Below are 19,823 nucleotides of genomic sequence, written 5' to 3'. Positions count from 1 at the left end.
ATCAAAGAGCATGCATTTTAATTATAAAGCAATTTACAAGTAGTATTTTATTTTTATTTGTTGCCCCCATATGTATTTAACACATCATATTATAGCAAATAAAGGCCTGGCCTTAGAGGCGGGAAGACCTGTGTTTAAGTCTTACCTCAGACACATATTATCTCTGTCGATTGAACTGTAAGCTGCAGATGAGCTTCTCATTGTAATATGGAGGGAGTTTCTACCCAAGAGTTCTTTATATTTATGGCATCACAGGTCCAGACCTCTCTTCCATCCTTCACAGCCCACTCCTCAAGTGGCTTTTGGTTAAAGGTTATATAATTTGTAGGAGAGTAAAATATCATTGCTAAATGGACAGCACTTATAATTGATTACATTAAATCTTGGTACACTTTCTTGTGTACCAAGTAAAATTCATCTGTGATGAGTTTCACCAGCTACTTAACAAATAGAGCTTACATCCTCACATTATATATATACTTTAGCACAAGGTACAAATTAACCTTTGTTTAACCATGTGTCTATATGACAGTGTGGAATTATAAGATTCCATAGATATGAGAGACACAACAGAAATACAAGTATTTACCAGCAAATATAATAGGATATGTTCTCTTCCTGAGCCATTTTTTGCTACCAAAAGAACATGTTTTAAAGATACAAAATATGAATATTGAATAGTTGTAATAACATATAAAGTACCTTGCTTTTCTTCAAGAATATCATATCATCAATTTTTAATCTCCTAGTACAGATTTTGTATCATTCAGACAGAGGTGAATTTGACCTTTGCACTTCTTATAAAGAAAGGAAGTAGAAAGAACATTCACATAAACTCTGTTGGACTATAAATGCTAAATTACCTAAGAAAATAAAATTTAAAATATAAGCATTTTAAAATTATTTCTACATATGGTAACTTTAATAAGCTCATCTTAAATGTCTTAGATCTTTTTTTAAAAGCCATTCCCTAGATGTACCTATCAGACAAAAATGTATTAATCCAGCTTAAGTGCGTATATATGTCCAAGATTATATGTATATCTGTGATCGTAGTCTCATAGATTTGGAAGAAATCTTTTTTTTTTTAAACCCTTACCTTCCATCTTAGAATCAATATTGTGTATTGGTTCCAAGGCAGAAGAGTGGTAAGGGCTAGGCAATGGGGGTTAAATGACTTGCCCAGGGTCACACAGCTAGGAAGAGATTTAGAAGAAATATTAAAGATAACAATAACAATACTAATTGCAAGCCTTTACTTAGTGCTTTATCATCTAGCCCATCTTCTCTTTTGATAGAAATTTGGGCCTTAGAAGGGAAAATGTAACACAACTATGTTTTTAATAAAGAATAAAATTTTCACTAATTCACTAATTTTCAAATTTTTTCATTTTTATTTGTTATTATAAATAGAATCCTACATTTTTCAATGGGAAAAAATAGACTGACATATCTTTAATGATCCCCCCCATAGAAGTACTTGTTTTTAATGCTTAAAACTGTTTTCAAGGGATCATGTAAAAATGCCTGTTTGTAGGCCTGAGTTAGTGCTGTAGCTGTGCCAATCCCCTAGAAAGTTGACCAATTTGCCATTAAATAGATCACCTGGTAGCTGAGCAGGCCAGTCATGAAAAAATATGCTTTCGTTTACAAAATGGCCTTGGTTACTAGAGACTTGTGGGTTCAAAATAGGAAAGTTGTAAATAGTAACAGCTCCTGCTGCCTCAGATGAAATAGAAAGAGGAATACGGCTTGGAGGGAGCGTTGGGATTTGTGTGTTGTCACATGCTTTGTGTCCCCAGCTTTGTGCTCTCTGATGACTGTAGTGGTGAAGAGTAGAGCTAGAAGGACATCCGAGTAAAAACATGGTGTTGATAAAAAGATTGCACAGAAAGTCACAACAGGAACTGATTATAGTCCCATTGGGAATATTTCCCATTGCTGTTGGGGTGTGACTGGATCAATCTAGACACGATGTACTGACATTTGTGCTCTTATTTGTTTCATATGCAATCTTGTGTCCCATCAGGAGGTGTTGGGTGAAGAACTGTCATAAAATGGGATAATGATCTTTTTTTTTTTCATCTAGAATTCTGGGGAAGAGTGTTAGACTAAAAGTGTTCATCACTCAGTCAAGCCTCGCAGTCTTTGATGATCTCACCCACCACAAAACGTCATCGGAGCTTCTGCGGCTCACGCTGGATAACATTTTTCTGAACATGGAACCAGTGGCCAGCTACCTCCGAGCCCTACCTCTCGAAGGGACTACTGCAGGACTCCCACAGCTCTACAGCCTCGAGGTCTTCTGTGGGGATTTCCAGCTGGACAATCAACTCTATAATAAGTCCAACTTCCACTTCCCTGTCCTGGTCTGCCAGGGAGAAAAAATGGAAACTCTCCAGTGGTCCAAAATGCACAATCTCCTCATATCTAGCAAAGATTTGGAAGACTATAAAGAAAATTGCTTCATCAAGCTTTGCATCACCTTGTCTGAGAAACAAAACTTCCTTTTTGATATGAATGAGTTTAGTTTTGAAATGAAACCAGCCAGATTATATGTGGAAGACACATTTGTTTATTACATCAAAACTCTCTTTGATACTTATCTTCCCAACAGCCAAGTGGCTAGTCACTCAAAGAGACTTTCAGGCCTCCCAGCGCTGGTGCCCGAGCAAGTGAGACAGCACGCCAAAGCCTTAGTGAATCCCGTGAAGTTGAGGAAGCTGGCCATCCAGCCGGTGCACCTCTCGGTCAGTATCCACGCGTCCCTGAAGCTCTACATCGCTTCCGATCACACCCCTCTCTCGTTCTCCGTGTTCGAGCGAGGACCCATCTTCACGACGGCCCGGCAGCTCGCCCACACCCTGGCCATGCACTACGCCGCGGGGGCGCTTTTCAGAGCAGGTGAGTGCTGCTGGGGGGGCTTGGGGGGCTGCCCAGGCTGAAGGAGGGAGAAACCGAAGCGACCTGGGCCAGCCCGTTCCCAAGTGTTCCTTCTCTGCTCCCCGCTTTGCCCAGCGGAGTGCAAGCTCTTTGAAAGCAGGGACCATTGAGAACAGTGTCTATTTTCCCAGGACCGAGTGCCCATTGTGTTTGTTGTTGTGCTCAGTTGTTGAGTCATGGCCGACTCTTTAGGGCTCCATGAGCCAGACTGTTTGTGGAGTTTTCTTTACAAAGATACTGGAGTGGTTTGCCATTCTCTTCTCCAGCGGGTGAAGGCAAACAGAAGTTAAGTGGCTTGCCCAGGGGCGCACAGCTAGTTCCACACACAGAGGCCCCGCCAGAAGAGAGGAAGAATATCTGGGGGGGGGGGGGGGGTGAAGGGGACAGATACATTGGGGCCAGACACAGGCACATCCTGGAGAGGACAGGCAACACACGAGGGCCAGGGACAGATACTCAGTGCCCCAGCGGGAATGGCCCTCTACACGTGGATGACAAGGCAAAGATCTCTTCCCACCATTCATCCCTTCTTTTGCTTACACTTGGAGGGTTTGCGTTTTTCAGCATGGTACTATAACATACATTTAACATAATTGCTTTTTGGGAATGTAGGTTTCTTTCAGAATTCTTCCCATAAAGTTGAATTTGCATAATGTGGATTTACATAAAATGAGAATTATCTGTACTATATACATGTTCATATAAATATCTTACCTGACACATATATGCATATATATGTGAGACAGATAAAATATTCTTGCTATATCCTTCTCCAGTTTTCTCCAATATTCTAAGTGTAAATATTTTCTCACAATTAGGAAATAAAGAGGCCAGAAAGTGGCTACCGTATTGTTAAGATGACCTTTTTCTCATTTAGTTAGTTCTGTCTAAAACATTGAAATGGAAAACAACAAGATCATGGGAGATTCCCTCTAGGCCTGATGCTTTGGTGACTTATACAAAAACAGTAAGGAAAGCATTTTATTCTGTATAATGTAGAAATGTATAAGTAAGCAACTGACACCATAGATTTAAAAGACTAAGGAGGTCTTAAGCTAGTGCAGAAACTCTTTCAGGCACCTTGTTATTGGAACACTGGAGTAAAAAAGGTGGAAGAATCAACTCGGACTAATGTTCTCTGAAAGTGTACTATTCAGATCAAATCAGGTAAATGCCACGCGGAAGTACATGTCTCTGTAGGGATCTGGCCTAAATGTGGCCTTTAGAAACACTAACTTGCAGTATTCAGTAATATTATACCATCAGCCACATGCTGAAAGAGAATTTCCTTTGGGTGTTTGGTCATGTGTGTTGGTTTTCTTAATTTGTTTTTAATGCTGATATTCTGTTGAGTTGTCTTTTAATCCTCTCCAAATACCCTGAACTATTGCTGCCCCAACCTCATCCCTCACAGAGACTAGCAACTCTAATGTTGCTAGGGGGCCAGTTTGTTTGGTTACATTGGACGTGTTATCAGTGAAAACCTGTGTAAGATTTGGAAGAGTTCCAGAAGAAAGCAGTGAATAAAGGAGTAGGAAATAGACAAAATAAAGGCAGTTTTTGGACTATCATGTAGAAATGGCTAAAGATAAGAGACTTAAAACCACACAACTCAAAAAAATAGGTGAAGGGCTAAAAAGCTGATTAATAGGTGGATGCAAGCAGGTAGTCCCTTCCATACTACCAGGTGAAGAGGGACTGGGGCCCCAATTATAGCAGAATTAGCTGAGATGGTTATCAGACATTGCTGTAGATTCCTGAAGGAGACTGGCAGAACCAAGATGATAGAGAAGGACAGAGAAGTGGAATAAGTTCCCCATCCCACAGCTCTTCCAAATGGATCTTGATAATGTATCAGACTAAATACTGATGGAGAAAGCTAAGAAAAAATCAGGAGTCATTATTTCAGGCCAGGTCAGCAAAGAGGGATAGACAGAGAGATCTATGGACACTGAGGATGAGATCTGGAGTCATCATACCAGAGCATTCCAGTATAGGCAAATCCTACACACCCGTGTAAGAAGGGGTCCAAGAGCCAGCACACATAAGTTGCAGGAACAAGCACCAATTGGCAGCTCTGTAGCTCACTAACCAACTCTTGACCTCAGATTTAGGGAGGATTGAGGAAGGAAGCTTATGCCTTGGGGAAAAAAGGGGAATAAGCATCAAGTAGTGCCAACTGTGTGCCAGGCACAAATATTGTCTCATTTGAGCCTCACAACAACCCAGCTAGGTAGGTGCTTTCATTATCCCCATTTAGACTAAGTGACTTACCCAAGACCACTCAAGTAAGTGAATCTAGTTTTGAACTCAGATCTCCCTGACTCCAGGACCAGCACCCTATCCAGTGTACTACCAGCTGTCCCAGGGTAGCATTCCAGGGTAAAGAGTAGTCACAGATCCTAACCTGTGTACTGGGAGCAGGAAGTTCAGAAGCAAGTAGCAGCTGTATGGCTCATACCACAGGAATAGATCAAGATCAAGATCAAGATCTTCTAGCCCAATCCAAAGCCTACAGAAAAATAACCAGGGCAGGAACCCCAGACCCGAGGGAAGCCCACAATTATGTCACTCTGAACCAGCAGAACTTCTAATCCAGCTGAGTCCAGAAGCAGTCTGCTGTTGCTTAGACCCAAACCTTGGTCAGGAACTTACAAAGCTAAATCCAAGGAATAGCAATCAGACTTTAGATCAGAGCACTTTGGAAGCACAGATAGCTTACAGGTCCCCAGGCTGAGATGTCCCTGAGATCCTATAATAACATAATATTCAATACTCCAAGAAAGCAGCACCAGGAATAGCTCTGACCTTCTTCCAGAATTCACAGAACATCAAGTCTGAAGTCCAAAAGTAAGATGAAAGAGTGAGTAAATAAGAGAATCTCACCCATTCAAAGCTAATATGTAATTGGGATATTCAAGATAATAACCCCAGTAGAAGAGGATGACTCTAAACATCTATAAGCAAAGACTCAAAGCACAACACAACTTGGTACAAGTTCAACCAGAATTACTAAAAGAGATGAACCAAAAATTTTAAAGTGTCTTTTTTTTTTTTTAATGAAAAGAGAGTTCTAGAGGAAAAAAAAGAAAATAAATGGAATCTATGGAAGGAAGAACTGGAAAGGAAATTAACAAATTGGCATTGGAGATACAACTTGCCCAAGCAACAAACTTTCTGAAAATTAAAAAGGATCAAACAGAAGCAAGTAACTCCATGAAACAATAAGGATTATTAAAATAAACTCCAAAGACTGAAGAAAAAAAGAAAATATAAGATATATCATAGCAAAAAACAACTGACCATAGATTTTGTTGAAAAAAAAAATGTAAGAATCATTGATATCCCTGAATGTTATGATCACAAAAGAGCCTGGATATTTTACTTCAAGAAATCTTAAAAGAAAACAACCCACATTTCTTAGAACTAGAGGACATAGTGGAAACAATCCACTAGTCACCTCCTAAGTAAAAACAAAGGCTAGAAAAGAAGAAAGGAAGGAAGGAAGGAATAAGGAAAGAAGGAATGAAAGAAAAAGGAAGAAAGAAAAAAGGAAGGAAAGAGAGTGCATGTCCAGGAATATTATTACCAAAACCCAGAGCTTCCAAATCAAAGAAAAAATGTAGTAAGCAAACCTTGAAAGAAAGCATTCAAGTACTGAGAAGCCACAGTCAACATTATATGTAGTTTAGTAGCCTCAACAATAAAGAAGCGGAAAGCTTGGACTACAATGTTCCAGAAGGCAAAGGATATAGGCTTATAGCCAAGAATAACTTACCCAGCAAAACTGAGTATAATCCCACTGGGGGATGGTAGGGAGGATGCATCTTTAATGAAATATTCCTTCCAAGCATCCCTGATGAAAAAACCAGAGCTATGTAGAAATTTTGAATTTCAAATACAGGCATTAAAAGAAGCATAAATACAAAGGAATAACCATTAGAGACTAAACAAGGATAAGCTGATTACACACAACATGGGGAGATGATACATATGTCCCTTCTGAACTTTTTCATCATTAGCGGTCATAGGGGAATCTAAAGAGACAGAAGACCTGAGAGTGGTTCTGTTGTATTTTGATGATCTTAAAGATGAATGGAAACAGAAGAGAGGAATAATAGACTGGAGGGGGAAGAGAAAAGAAAGTTTAAGAAAAGTTTCTCAACATAGAGTATACAAATAAAAGTATATACAAACAAGGAGGAAGGAGAGGAGAGACTAACCCTTGAATCTCATTCTTATCAGAACTGGTCAAAGGAGGGAATTATACACAGTATACAAAAATACATTCCACTCAACAGGAAATAGGAAGGAAAAGAAAGAAGACATTGTTAGAATGGGGATAGATTAGTCCTAGAGGGGTAAGGGGGACTCTTAAGTAAAGGTATATAAATATCTGTATAGCCCTTTTTGGGGGGACAAAGAATGAGTATCTGACTCTGGCTACACATGTTTATAGCAGAGATTTTGTTTGTCTTTTATTCTCAGTTAGGGAGATTATGATAGATATAGGCCTTTTTTTAAAAATTTGATTAATTTTTAAAAAAATAATAACACTAGCAAGAGAATTAAACAGGCATTGATCAAGGTGATGAGCAGAAGAGCCCATATTCTGAACTAGATCTTCTGGCTCCAAATCTAGGGCTTTTCTCTATTATGCTCAGCACATTTCCTTTTTTTTGGGGGGGGGGTTGGGGGGGAGGGTGACAAACTTCCAATAATCTAGGGAAACTCCCTAGTTGAAGATAATCTTCATAGGGAGTTTGCAATGATTTTTTGGATTACTCCTCTTGCCTTTGACTCCAGATGGCATTTGATATAGTTAGTGTCATTGAAGGAGCTGTCAGTGGTTATAGTTGTATCTCAAGGTCTAAAATTCCATGGTGATGATCTTTTAAGGAAGTGGAGTCCATTAACTTCTACTTATTTAATCTATTTCTGCATCCATAAAAATGAGGGATTTGAACTAAATGTCCTCTGGTATCCCTCTAACTCTCACCTATGGGCCTATGATTTTTTCTGGGATGGTTTAGGTGTGGTCCGTAGTGAAGGAAAGAGAGTGAACCAATTGACCTCCTAAGGTCCCTTTCCATGCTGTGATTCAGTTCTGTGGGAAGTCTCCTGGCAACATACTACATTCTTATGCCATTTCTTAACAGAATTCCCAGTAGTGTGAGTAAAAGAAATGTTTACTCTTTGAGGAAAATGATTAAGGAAATGACACAGGGCAGAGAAAATAAGCTTTTTCCTACTCAGGTACATTCTGCCTACATCAGTTTTCCACCATGAAGCCATTGAAGTATACCAGGCAATTAATTTCTTGTCTTTTTAAAAACCTCCAGCCCAGTTATTCATTGAACTATCTATTCACCAGGTCAAATATCCAGGCAATTTTAGTAATAATAACTCAGTAATAATAATAGTTATGTAGACCTTTAGAGTTTATAAAGTGCTTTATAAATAATTTCTCATTTGAGCTGAACAACAGCCTTGTGAGTCAGGTACTACATATGTATTCATCTACTTTTTATGGCAGGGGAAATTTAGGGTAATTGAATTTATGTGCCTTCCCTATGGTCACACAAATAAGTAATTGTTGGAGGAAGAATTCAGACCTGGACCTCTTTTTTACTGAGTATAATTCTGAGGAACTTAAGAGAGCAACAGACAGCCTACTTGGCCATGGGTACAGCTGTAAGAGGAAGATCTTCAATCACAAGGTCCTGAGATTGGATCTAGGAGGCATTTTATAGCTCAGCTAGTTCAGGCTATCATTTGGCAGAGAAAACTGAGGCCTAGAAAGGATAAATGGCCTGCCTAGAGTCATCTGGCAGTAAAGTTGCAGAACCAGGATTTAATAAAAAATAATAGGGGCAGCTAGGTGGCTCAGTGAATAAGAAAACCAGGCCTGGAGACAGGAAGACCTGGGTTCAAATGTGGCCACAGATATTTCCTATCTGGGTGACCCTGAAGCAAGTCAATTAACTCCAGTTGCCCAGCCCTTATTGATTGTCTGACTTGACACCAATACTTAGTATTGATTCTAAAATGAAAGGTAAAGGTTCAAAAATAATGATAGCTGACATTTATGCATCACTTTGAGGTGTGCAAAGCACATATACATCATCTCATTTGATCCTCACCACAGCCCTTTGAGGTCAGTTGTATAGGCATTATTCTTACAGTTGACATAATTCAGACTCAAATATTTAGTAAACAATTTGCCCAGCTTGAGGATCAGACAGGTAATGATCCTAGGTGAGATGTGGACCTTCCTGACTGCAAGGCTAAAATTGGATCCTGACACCTTACTCCTGCTCCCATTCAAACCCATGCCTTCTGATCTAAAGTTCCATGTTCTTTTCCTATCAACATCATAATTGGGGAAGGATCACAGTATAGCCAAGCTGCTGCTGCCCTCTCTCCCATCTCCACCAGGCTGAAAAAAGACTAGGCCCCACCAAGGAGTGGTCATAGTCTTAGAATACATCTGCGCCCCAGAACTGAATGTTTGAATCAGAGGAATGGAGACTGTTGACAGATTTCTATTAAATCCCCTTAACACACCTAAATGATGCCAGATAGATATCAGTGTCTCATGTCTACTAGCATCATGGGGATTCCAAGGTGGAAGGGACCTTTCTTAAATACCTTCAGGGAAGGAGATTCTCAGGTCTGCCTCAGCTATTCCCCTTCAGGGTCTTTATAAACCAAACTTGAGGAAATCTCTTCCCACATTGACTAAGTCTTAAAATTTTTGTTCTTTAAAAGAAAAGCATTTGGGCTAGGGGCTCAGCTTTTGGGGATGCCGATTTCTGCTTGGCCTTCCATGCTGTAGTCTTTGAATTGCCACTCAGATAGCACTGGGCTAGGCACTCATTTCAAAGGCAGTAGGGATTGCTGGTTAAACAGTCCATCCTCAGCGTCTCCCACAGAACAATTTTTAGCTGCTCATTTCTTAGCTCAAAGGAGCCCCGAGGCCTGCTGGGGCAGAAATGCCCCAAAGAGGAAGCTAGGAGCCATTTGCTTTTGTGTGAGCTTCAGCAAGGAAGAAGTGAGCAGCCTGGGGTCAGAGCTCTTGGCAGCCTCATGTTCCTTTCCTTCCCCCCTCTCTCTGGCCCAGGAGGCAGGGGGAGAGGGAGGCCAGGAAGTCTGTCACAGGAGTCTGGGTCAGAGGTCTGGTCCCGCTGGCAGCCCCAGTGAGGAGCTCTCCTTCTGGGACTTGGAAGTCAGTAGAACTGAGGCATTTGCAGTATCACTCCTGAATCTTCCCATTGCTGTCAGAACTACAAGTGGAGTACCTCTTTCTGCGCCTTCCAGGCTTCCAGCCCTGAATCCCCATCTTCCAGGGGGAGGGGGAGGTTCAGGGTCGATTCTCCAAACCAGCTTTCCCACAAGTCCACTTAGCCCAGCCTGCAGGCCAAACCCTGGCAGGCCTGTGTTTAAATAGGAAACCAGATCCAAGGATACCCCTCTTGGGATATTCTCAGGGAATACTCCCCTCTGACTAACCTAATCAGTATGTAGATGTCACTGATGTTTATACAAGCGAAGCTGGGGGGTTGAAGGGGATTCATTTGTCTGGCCAGAGCTCAGTTCCAAAGCAAAGCACTCAGCTTGGTCGGGATTGGGGGAGATTAAAAATACTCTTCCATCCTTGTCAAGAGTTTGCATCCCCTTTTGTAACACCCCATTAAGCAATCAGCCTCCTCCCTCGGTAGGATGGTTCCCTGGATCCCGGCTCCCCGGTGGCACGACCGCCTGGGCTTCTCAGAGCAGGGGAGATGCCCTCACCCTGGCTGGCTGCGAGGGCCCCACCTGCCCAGGAGGACACGCACTAGGCTCCTAGCAGGAATACGGGAGGCTCCTGCAAGGAAGTCATATTAAAGCTATTTGTGAGGTTGCCAGAGGGATTTCTTTGATTTATAAAGTATGAAAGATTTGCCATTTATGAATTCACAAGCAAATGAGTTATTGCCCGCATTGTTCTCCCTAGACGCTCAGTAGGCTATGATTCCCAGTGTGAAAACTGAACGGGCCGCTTTGGTCTCCAGTGTGTACGTGCTGCGGGGCCGCCTGTGGATGACCCCGCTCTTTTTGCTCCTCACAGGCTGGGTGGTGGGCTCCCTGGAGATCCTCGGCAGCCCGGCCGGACTGGTCAGAAGCATTGGGAATGGCATTGACGACTTCTTTAGACTTCCCTACGAAGGGCTCACCCGAGGCCCTGGGGCATTTGTCAGCGGAGTTTCCAGAGGGACAACATCCTTCGTAAAGCATATTTCCAAAGGTAGCTCTTGGTTATGCCTTTGCCTCCTTTTCATTCCTTTCTCTCTGGGTTTGGTTGGGGCGGGGGAGGGTGGCTTAAAAATTTTTTTTCAAGAATGTGTTAAATTCTGAACGGCACTCAGGTGGCCTCTAGCTTGGCTTGGCTTGTGAGCTCTCATCAAAATGTTGGATTGGTAACTGAGCCGGTCTATAATGTCTTATGTATTCAGCAGAGCACGTCCTGCCTGGAGAGTGTGCTAGGAGGCTTCAGAACGTTAAACCTCCCACTGGGGAAACCAAGGTTGGCTCTGCTGTTAGGCCACGTGATAAATACAGAAATAGTAAAGGTGTTCAGGACCGCTGCGAAGCATCAGAAACCCTACACTCTGTTGCCTCATCCTATTTATTATTTTTTTCAATGTAGATACAGTTGTCATAACTTTTGTAAGTATGTGGATACATTTTGACGTGAAAGCAGATTGGGATGTCAAACATGGCCAGCTTTTCCTAAGCAGGACACAGAAACAGTGCCATCTTGCGGTCAGTGCTCCCAGGAACAAAGCCTGCCTCTGCTGCCCGCCCAGCGGCCAGCCCTGGTGCCGGCCAGGGATACAGATGCCCACAGCGGGAGGAGGGGCTGGGGGGCGGTGGGATCACGGCCCTGGCTCACCCCTTCTGGGATGCTGAGGTCAGGCCCAGAATGACTTGGGTTCCAGCGAAGGACATCGGAGCACGAACCTCGTCCTCCTTCCTCCTCAGCAGGAGCTAGGCCAAACAGAACAAAAGGCTTTTCACCCCATAAAAGTCATTTTGATTTGGAAAGCGCTGCAGAGAGGGATAAGGAAAGGCTGGGACTCCCCCATTCTGAGGTAGGCAAGGCTGTAGAGCGTCTCCAGAGTGGGCACAGACTGCTCCGGGGAAGGAAAAGAGGAGGAAGAGGGGAGCAGGAAAGACCCAGCCAGAGCCAGCCTACAGTCCACCGGGTGCTGGAGGACCTCGCCAGATGATTCACTGGTGGATTTTTCAAAACTTCCAAAGCTCCAGTAGTTAGTGTTTGTATTGTTGCTGCTTCAAAATAAAGCTACCCCCACCTCCCAGAGTCCTTCTAACCACAAGAGGAACATTAGCGTCCCAGGTCTTTATTTTGTAAGGATGAGCTTGCTCCACTGACTCTCTCCTTCCTTTAGCAAAGATTTTTTTTTTTTCCCAATTGCTAGCAAAGGTGCAGCTGCAGGATGACATAGAGCCAGGCCCTCCAAGGGAAGGGATAGTTTTCCTGTGATGTTTACTGAAGCATTAAGTTTTGTTCATTGAGATGTATGCACATTTCCTCAGGGGGACTCTGGCTTTTCCAGAAAGAAACAGGAATGGCCTTTCTGGGGAGCAAAAAGAATCGTGACTTTTCCATGATTTTGTTCCCTTGATTTTCTTCACATTCTTTTCAGTTAACATCCTGCATTCTCAGTGGCACAATCAGGATTTCCTTAGCTTGTCAAATGATGCCGTTTAGTGTCTCCCTTTATTATGACTAAAGCAATCAGGAAGAAAATCTCTCGTTCATTGGGAAAGTGGAACCATCTCTTTGCAGCCTGCGTGTTCCAGCAGCACAGCACTGAGCTAGAGACCTTTCAGATCAAAGTGGACAGGTTTTGCCCTTTGGAACTGGACCTAAATGAGGCCTTCAGAACTAATTGCTTTCAGCCAAACTCTGCCAATCCAAACCATGGAGGATACTCAATCCTATTAAATAACTTTCCTAGGATTGTTCTTGTACAAATGATTCCTAAACTAACCTCTCCTTTCCCCCCTTCTTTTTCTCTTCCACTCCTCCCACACAACCAAATACTGAAAAACTGCCTTCGAGGCATAGCTGTAATCATTTTCTTTTTAATACCTTTATTTATAGCTCTATTTTTGTAAACTATATACACTGGTTAGCCAAAGAATAAGCAACTGTCACTTGTTGACTGTTGGTCTGATTTTCCATCCTGCCCTTTAAGCTCTTTAGCCCGGGAAATAAGGCATTTATTGTGTTCATTCTCACCGCAGTGCCCTGCGCTAACATGTCATTATGTCCACAGGTACCCTGACATCCATCACCAACTTGGCCACAAGCCTGGCCCGGAACATGGACCGGCTCTCCTTGGATGAGGAGCACTACAACCGGCAGGAGGAATGGCGGCGTCAGCTTCCCGAGAACTTGGGAGAAGGGCTCCGGCAGGGTCTGTCCAGACTGGGCCTCAGCCTCCTGGGTAATGTGCTAACAACTGTGATTGAATGCCTTGGCCATTTGTGCCCTGTCACACACACACACACACACACACACACACACACACACACACACACACACACACACACGCTGCACTCATGCCCTCTCCAGACACTTTCAACTATGCTTTTACCACTAAGAATCAACTGTAGAGACTCCAACCACGTTGTCAGCCCAGATTCTTCCAAAAGATAACGATGTTCTATTACTGTCCTTTCTGCAAATAAAACAGACCCAAGATTTGTTCCAGGTCACACAGTAAGTCCCTGGGAAGGTTGGAACAGGACCCTTAACACCCTGTTTCCTATGTCTTCCTGTGACTATTAGACTGTAACAGCCAGGGATCAGCATGTGCTTAAGTGAGCCCTTTCTTTCTTCCTGGGGGTTATTTGAAAGTACAAAAGCTTGTATTCTTTTTCCACTAGTACAAAACATGTCCAGGCACCCTAAGGGTAAAAGAGTCAGCCCAAGGACACTACATATGACCGTTGAGTGGCAAGTGAGTTATAGGAAAACCTTATAAAACCCATTGCTCCTTCTGTACCATAGATATTGTAGATGCTTGTTTTTGTTTGAAAACCACTTAAACAAAGTGCAAATGTCATGTAAACTTCAATGAGGAGCCTACTTTTCTAAAGAGAGTCCGATCAGCCTGACTCAGTGTAATTATTGTTTGTTAAGCAGCCAGATGGTATGGTCAGAGGTGAAGATTGCTATGGATATTTCAAAATATTACAAATGTTTGAAAAGGCTTTGCTTTGGAAAAATCTATGAAAAGGAAGCTTCTGAGCTGAAATTCTGTGGAACAGGGTTTTCAAGAGTATTTTTGTTTGTCGCCCCAGCAAAGGAATTTAAAACTGTATTGCTTGGCAAGCAGCCTCGGAGTATCTGAAGGAGTATGTGGCTGACAGAGATCAAAGTGGTCCAAAGCAGCCCAGAGCCAGAGGTTAGAAAAGATGAGCCTGAGAGCACTGATTCCCTTCCTCATCTTCAGCACTCAGCACAGCTCCACAGTTTTGCAACCACAGCCCAGAAGGGGCCCCAAGAGGAAGTGGTAAAACATTACAAGTTCAGGTTAAGTTACTGGAAATTATTTAAGCAATAACATTCAATGGTGTGGGCCACTGTCATTTGATAATGCTGGATACTGGGAAGGATAAAAACCTTATATAAAGGGAATGGCAGTGTCTTCTTGGTAAATTGGCCATCCTGTGGCAAGTGGTCGTGGCCGTTGTGCAGAGGATCAGAGGCTTAGGATGGCCCATTGATGAGGAACCCATCTTAAGGAAGGGGTGAATGTTTTCATTTGTGTCCTACCAGATTACATATCCATGGCTTACAGGAGTGATAATAAAGCTAAAACATTGTGTTTTCAAAGCATTTGGTGCTGATTTTCATCCTCCACTCATATAGTCAAACATCTATTAAGTGCCTACTATGTGCCAGTGGCATGAATACCCATTTGCTCATGCCATTAGACCAGTGACTCCAACTTTATCAGCAAATGGAAGCCCAGATCAGCTCCGACTCCCCAAAGCTATGGTAAGGACCAGGTCTGGATCAGATTGGAGTTGCTGGCTCTCAGGTACAAGTTGAATGCACCACCTAATTTGAAATGCATAGTGTCCTGCCACCTGTTAGAAATAAGAGCTCTCTTCAGAGCAGTTGGGTGATGGTGTACAGTGAACCAGCCACTAAAAACATATTTAATTCCACTTTAGTTAAGAAAACTCAAAGTGAATCAAGCAGTCTTCTTGGCTGGTATAAAGAGTCTATGAAATCTTTCCTACTTTAGTCTGTGTTTCCTGTTGTTCCATACCCCTGAGCATCCAAGAACATGCCATCTTGCTCATTCTTAGGTTTCCCCTGTATTCTCAGAAAACTGGTCCTACAGCCATGGCATTGATAAGAAAAGTGGGCATCCTGAGTCCCCCTCTCCTCCTGCCACCTCCTCAGTACCAGCAGGTTCCCTACCACCACTCTCCTAGGAATGCTAGTTGGGCCCCTGAGTCCTAATGCCAGGGGCATTTCTGGAGTTCTCATGGTCCCTAGAGAGTGTGTCTAGACCAAGGACCAGTGAGCGTGGTCTGATCCACAGCCATTTTCATAGCTGTAACCTAGTGATTTGGCGTGGTACAAAGAAAACTTAACCTAAAGTCAAAAAAACCTGAGTTTAGGGGCAGCTGAGTGACTCAGTAGATGGCAAGCTGGGCCTAGAGATGGGAGATGCTGGCTCAAATCCTAGCTGGGTGACCCTGGGTGAGTCTCTTGACCCCAATTCCTTAGTCTTTACAATTCTGCCTTGGAACCAATAAGAGGTGATTTTTTTTTTTAATCTAAGTTTCAATCATGGTTTTAACACTAACTAGTTGAGGTGATGAACAAATTGACTCTCTGAGCCTGCTACTTACCTATAAAAACCTGAATACTTCAGGGCTGTCATGAGAATCAAGCAAGATCAAACTTTCAAAATGTTTTGCAGAGCCCGAGGTGCTACATAGAAGTTATTGTTGCCATTATTAGTCTACTTCTATTAGTCCCGGATTCTAGTCCGTTTATGAAAAGATCCTGATTTGGTCCAGACCAGCTCCTATTTAGCAGCCCCTGAGGGGCCAATAAACCTGTCTGGGAGTCCTCTGGATCTCTATATACAGTATGGCTCAGTGATTCAGAGGATTCAAGCCAGGGCCTAGAGGGAACCACAGCTAATAATGCTGCCCAGCCCACATGCCATCATCTCTCGCTATGGGATGCCCATTCCTTTTCTGGCAGATGCCATCATGCAGGAAACAACATCCCATAAATAGAAGAAGACTTGTGTGGAAGGAAGAAGGAAGTTTGCATGGGTTAAGCAGACATACAAACCTATAGAGGGGCTTTAAAAATAGGAAGGGTACATTTGGCCTGAAATGTCAAGTTCCAGGTTCTAGTGTGAGCCCCATTCTATGAAAGCTATAGGACTTTAGGCAAGTGGCCTGTCCTTTCTGGGGTCTGTGGCAACTCTGGAATCATTCATCTAGAATTCTCAACGGTTATTATTATAGATTTTATTATATCATTTTATGAGTAAATTAAACATAAATTTTTATCTTGGTTATTCTCTGTCAAAAACAGCCATAGCTCTTTAATGCGCCAGACTTAACTCATTCCAGTGGCACAGGAACTGTTTAAAGCTTTGGTTATCCTCAGAGTAGGGCTCCAGTGTCTATTTTCTTAAATGCAAACAGGTATTCAGAGTGGAACTTTGCTTTGATCTTCCATTTTCTTCAACCACTGACTACAGCGAAGGCTGTAGTTACCATAGTTTCAATAAACCACTTCAATATCCAGAAAAGTAGAAAGACTCCAAATTATGGCAAGACATAACTCAGATGCTCTCCATGCAAGAGAAAGCTGCCGAAGCACATGCCTTCTGGTTAGCATAAAGAGAGAGAGTTTGTGAGAGTAAAGGTGGCATCCTCACAGCCCCTGCCTCCTTCCTGATGCCCGCGCAGTGTTCCCCTTTTCCTCAGCACTATCATGGGCATGACAGGCTAAACGAGTTGAGGGCCCCGCGGGTACCTCACACACCAAGCCTGGCACCACCATGCCCAGGAAAGAGTTAGCCTCTTAGGAGAACATACAGATGTTCCTCAGCTATGAAGCATCATCTAGTTCAATCCTCAAGCAGCAAGTTATTTACTTTGCTTTTATATACTCACACTCCTCTCTAAAATAATAAGAAATAAAAACCGATTCCAAAAGACTTGTGCTGTGCTCCAGGAATTTCTCTGCTGGAGTTGGGCCCGTAGGAGACTGTGACCACATGGAGATGGCTGTGATTTGACAAAACAAGGGCAAGGAGCAGTTTCTTTGGCGGGCGCTTGACACATAAAAAGAGAAATCGGACGAAGAGAGCTTTCTACATACAGGGCCGGGGAGGAGAAAAGAGAAGGCCCGTGAAGGGCACTTTCCATCGGGCCGGGGGCGAGGGCTACGAGGGGCAGGGCTGGGAAGAAGTCTGGGGAAGACGAGGCACCCACGGAGGCTGGGTGGTTCTCTCCTGCTTATTATCCTGAGGCGTTCCACACAGTAAAGTTCCCTCCAGGGATGTTTTCTATTCCTATTAGTCTAAGCAGATTCCTGTTGACAATAGGAAACTGTCAGAAATTATTAGGAGACTGTTTTCTTACCTAAAGTGAGTATCAAGGAAAGATTTTCTGGAAATGGAACTAAAGGAAAACATGAGCTTGGAGACATTTCATTAACCTTAAAAAACAAGATCAGGAAATACCTTCTCTTTGTAATGAGATCCAAGCATGTATTCACAATGGTATTCTGCTCAGCAATAGAGCGAGTGGTACCCAACGCTTCTCCATCCAGTAGGGCTGTCAAGTATTTAAAGGAGAGAGAGTCGGGAGGCAGGGCCTCTTGGCCCTGACCCTCCCTACCCACGCCGCAGTCCTGTGACAGTGGGCCAGTCACTTCATCTCTCTAGGGCTTAGTTTCCTCATCTGTAAAGTGGGACTGATGAGTAATGCTTGCAGTCCCTGCCTCCCAGAGTGGTTGTGTTTGCCTTAAAGCTCTGCATAGATGTGAGTCATTACTGGAAAGAACAAACCATCCTAATAGGCATCTTCTTCACTCTGCTTCCAAAACAGAGGAGCCTAATTGCGTGGAAGGGGTGGGATGTGTTTGACAGAGGGGCTTGTCAGTGGGGACCGCTATCCTTTTTGTTGGACTGGGAACTGAGCTCCAGTGCGTTACATTGCTGTGGGCTAAACCCTCTCTGAGAGTTAGATCATTGTGAAGGAGACAGTAAAAGTTTAACTTAAACAAAGCCAAAATTGTGCTCAGATCATTGGTATAGTGAAGGACTTACAATGAGGGTGGAGTTCTGTTTTCAATCCAAATAAAACTATGTTCCAGATTTAAGGTTTTCTTCTGGTCCAGGGATTTAAATCCTCATTAATTATTGGTGATTTTTGTTGTTCCAGGTGCAATTGCTGGTATTGTAGACCAGCCAATGCAGAACTTTCAGAAAACATCCGAGGCCCAGGCATCAGCGGGCCACAAGGCCAAAGGCGTTATCTCCGGTGTGGGGAAAGGAATTATGGGGGTGTTCACTAAGCCCATTGGGGGAGCAGCAGAGCTCGTGTCACAGACCGGCTACGGTAAGTTCTGTACCAAGCCAGTCTGGGCCACCCAGACACTTTAGGCGATTTGCATGACTGCACCTTGAAGGGGAGAATTATTGGTGCTGTGAGGCAAGCACAGGACTTGAAGTTGCAAGGCCCTGGTGCAAATCCTGATTCTTCTCCCTAAGAACTATAGGACTTTTACCCCGGGGGACCTCAGTTTCCTTCTCTGTAACCTGAGGGGATTGTAATAGATGAGCCCCCTAGCATCAGGATAGATTTTATCCTGAAATGGGAAGTTCCAGTTGACTTGAAGTCATTCAAATGCAGAAGAGTTATGAGTAACAGATGCATGCAGAGCGGCTGCCTTTCTGTTTCACCTCATCACACTGCCTTGTTTGAAGATATTTTAATTTCATGGAATACCAAAGGGGTGGCTAAGGGGCTCAGTGGAGAGAGCTCTGGGCCTGGAGTTAGGAAGACTTCTCTTCCCAAGTCCAAGTCTGATCTCAGACACTTACTAGCTGGGTGATGCTGGGCAAGACACTCAACCCTGTATTATCTCAGTTTCCTCATCTATAAAATGATCTGGAGAACGAAATGGCAAACCACTCCACTCCAATGTCTGCCAAGAAAACCCCAGCGCAGTCATGAGGAGTGGGACAAGACTGAACAAAGACAACAAAAATACTAAAGAAGTAGAATTGCACTCGCGGTAAAATCCTTTTGTAGATCCTAACAATCAATTAGTGATTACATGCAGCGGCTGAAGCATTGTATGATCCATTTGATGAACTGGTCATTTATCAGAAGCAACCAGTAAGAGGCGTGTGCCTGCGACACTGCCCGCAAACCCCCAGCCTGTGTATTGGGGTGAGGGGGATTGGTGCTTGGGGTTGAAGAGACATGTTAGAGCAAGAAAAAGGAGGCTAACTTCCATTGTGAAATTTGAAATTAAAAGTGGGTTATGGGAAGGCAGCAGGACCCCTTAGAAGGACGGGGTTTCCTGAGAGGGAATGGGCCCAGTCTACGTGGACTCGGGTTTTAGCAGATACTATAACCTGAGAACTCCCGGTGAGAGGGCAAATGTCCAGCCCAGACCGCTTGCTTGCTGCAGCCTCTGGTTCTAAAAGCATGCTGATTATAGGGATTTTTCTAGACGAAAAGATATCCCCACCCTAAAGTTACTGTCTTAAGTCTTGAATAAAATTCTCGATATAATATTTTAA

The 19,823-nt window shown here is 43.3% G+C and overlaps 1 protein-coding gene across 8 annotated transcripts in view; it reads left to right on the top strand.

Moving 5' to 3' along the window:
- The window catches only part of VPS13B (vacuolar protein sorting 13 homolog B), a 1,055,144-nt gene that overhangs the window by 1,026,851 nt on the left and 8,470 nt on the right, over positions 1 to 19,823 (top strand). For all 8 annotated transcript variants that reach the window (XM_056820764.1, XM_056820763.1, XM_056820760.1 and 5 more), the window contains 4 exons: positions 2,090 to 2,904; positions 11,054 to 11,230; positions 13,290 to 13,460; positions 18,454 to 18,630. In XM_056820764.1, coding sequence (XP_056676742.1) covers positions 2,090 to 2,904; positions 11,054 to 11,230; positions 13,290 to 13,460; positions 18,454 to 18,630 — 1,340 coding nt within the window. The remainder of the gene's footprint in view (positions 1 to 2,089; positions 2,905 to 11,053; positions 11,231 to 13,289; positions 13,461 to 18,453; positions 18,631 to 19,823) is intronic.

Source organism: Monodelphis domestica, chromosome 3, assembly GCF_027887165.1.
Source record: "Monodelphis domestica isolate mMonDom1 chromosome 3, mMonDom1.pri, whole genome shotgun sequence".
Classification (NCBI taxonomy): Eukaryota; Metazoa; Chordata; class Mammalia; order Didelphimorphia; family Didelphidae; genus Monodelphis; species Monodelphis domestica.
The sequence above is the reverse complement of the archived record's forward strand: the minus strand, read 5'-3'. Positions and strand labels throughout refer to the sequence as shown.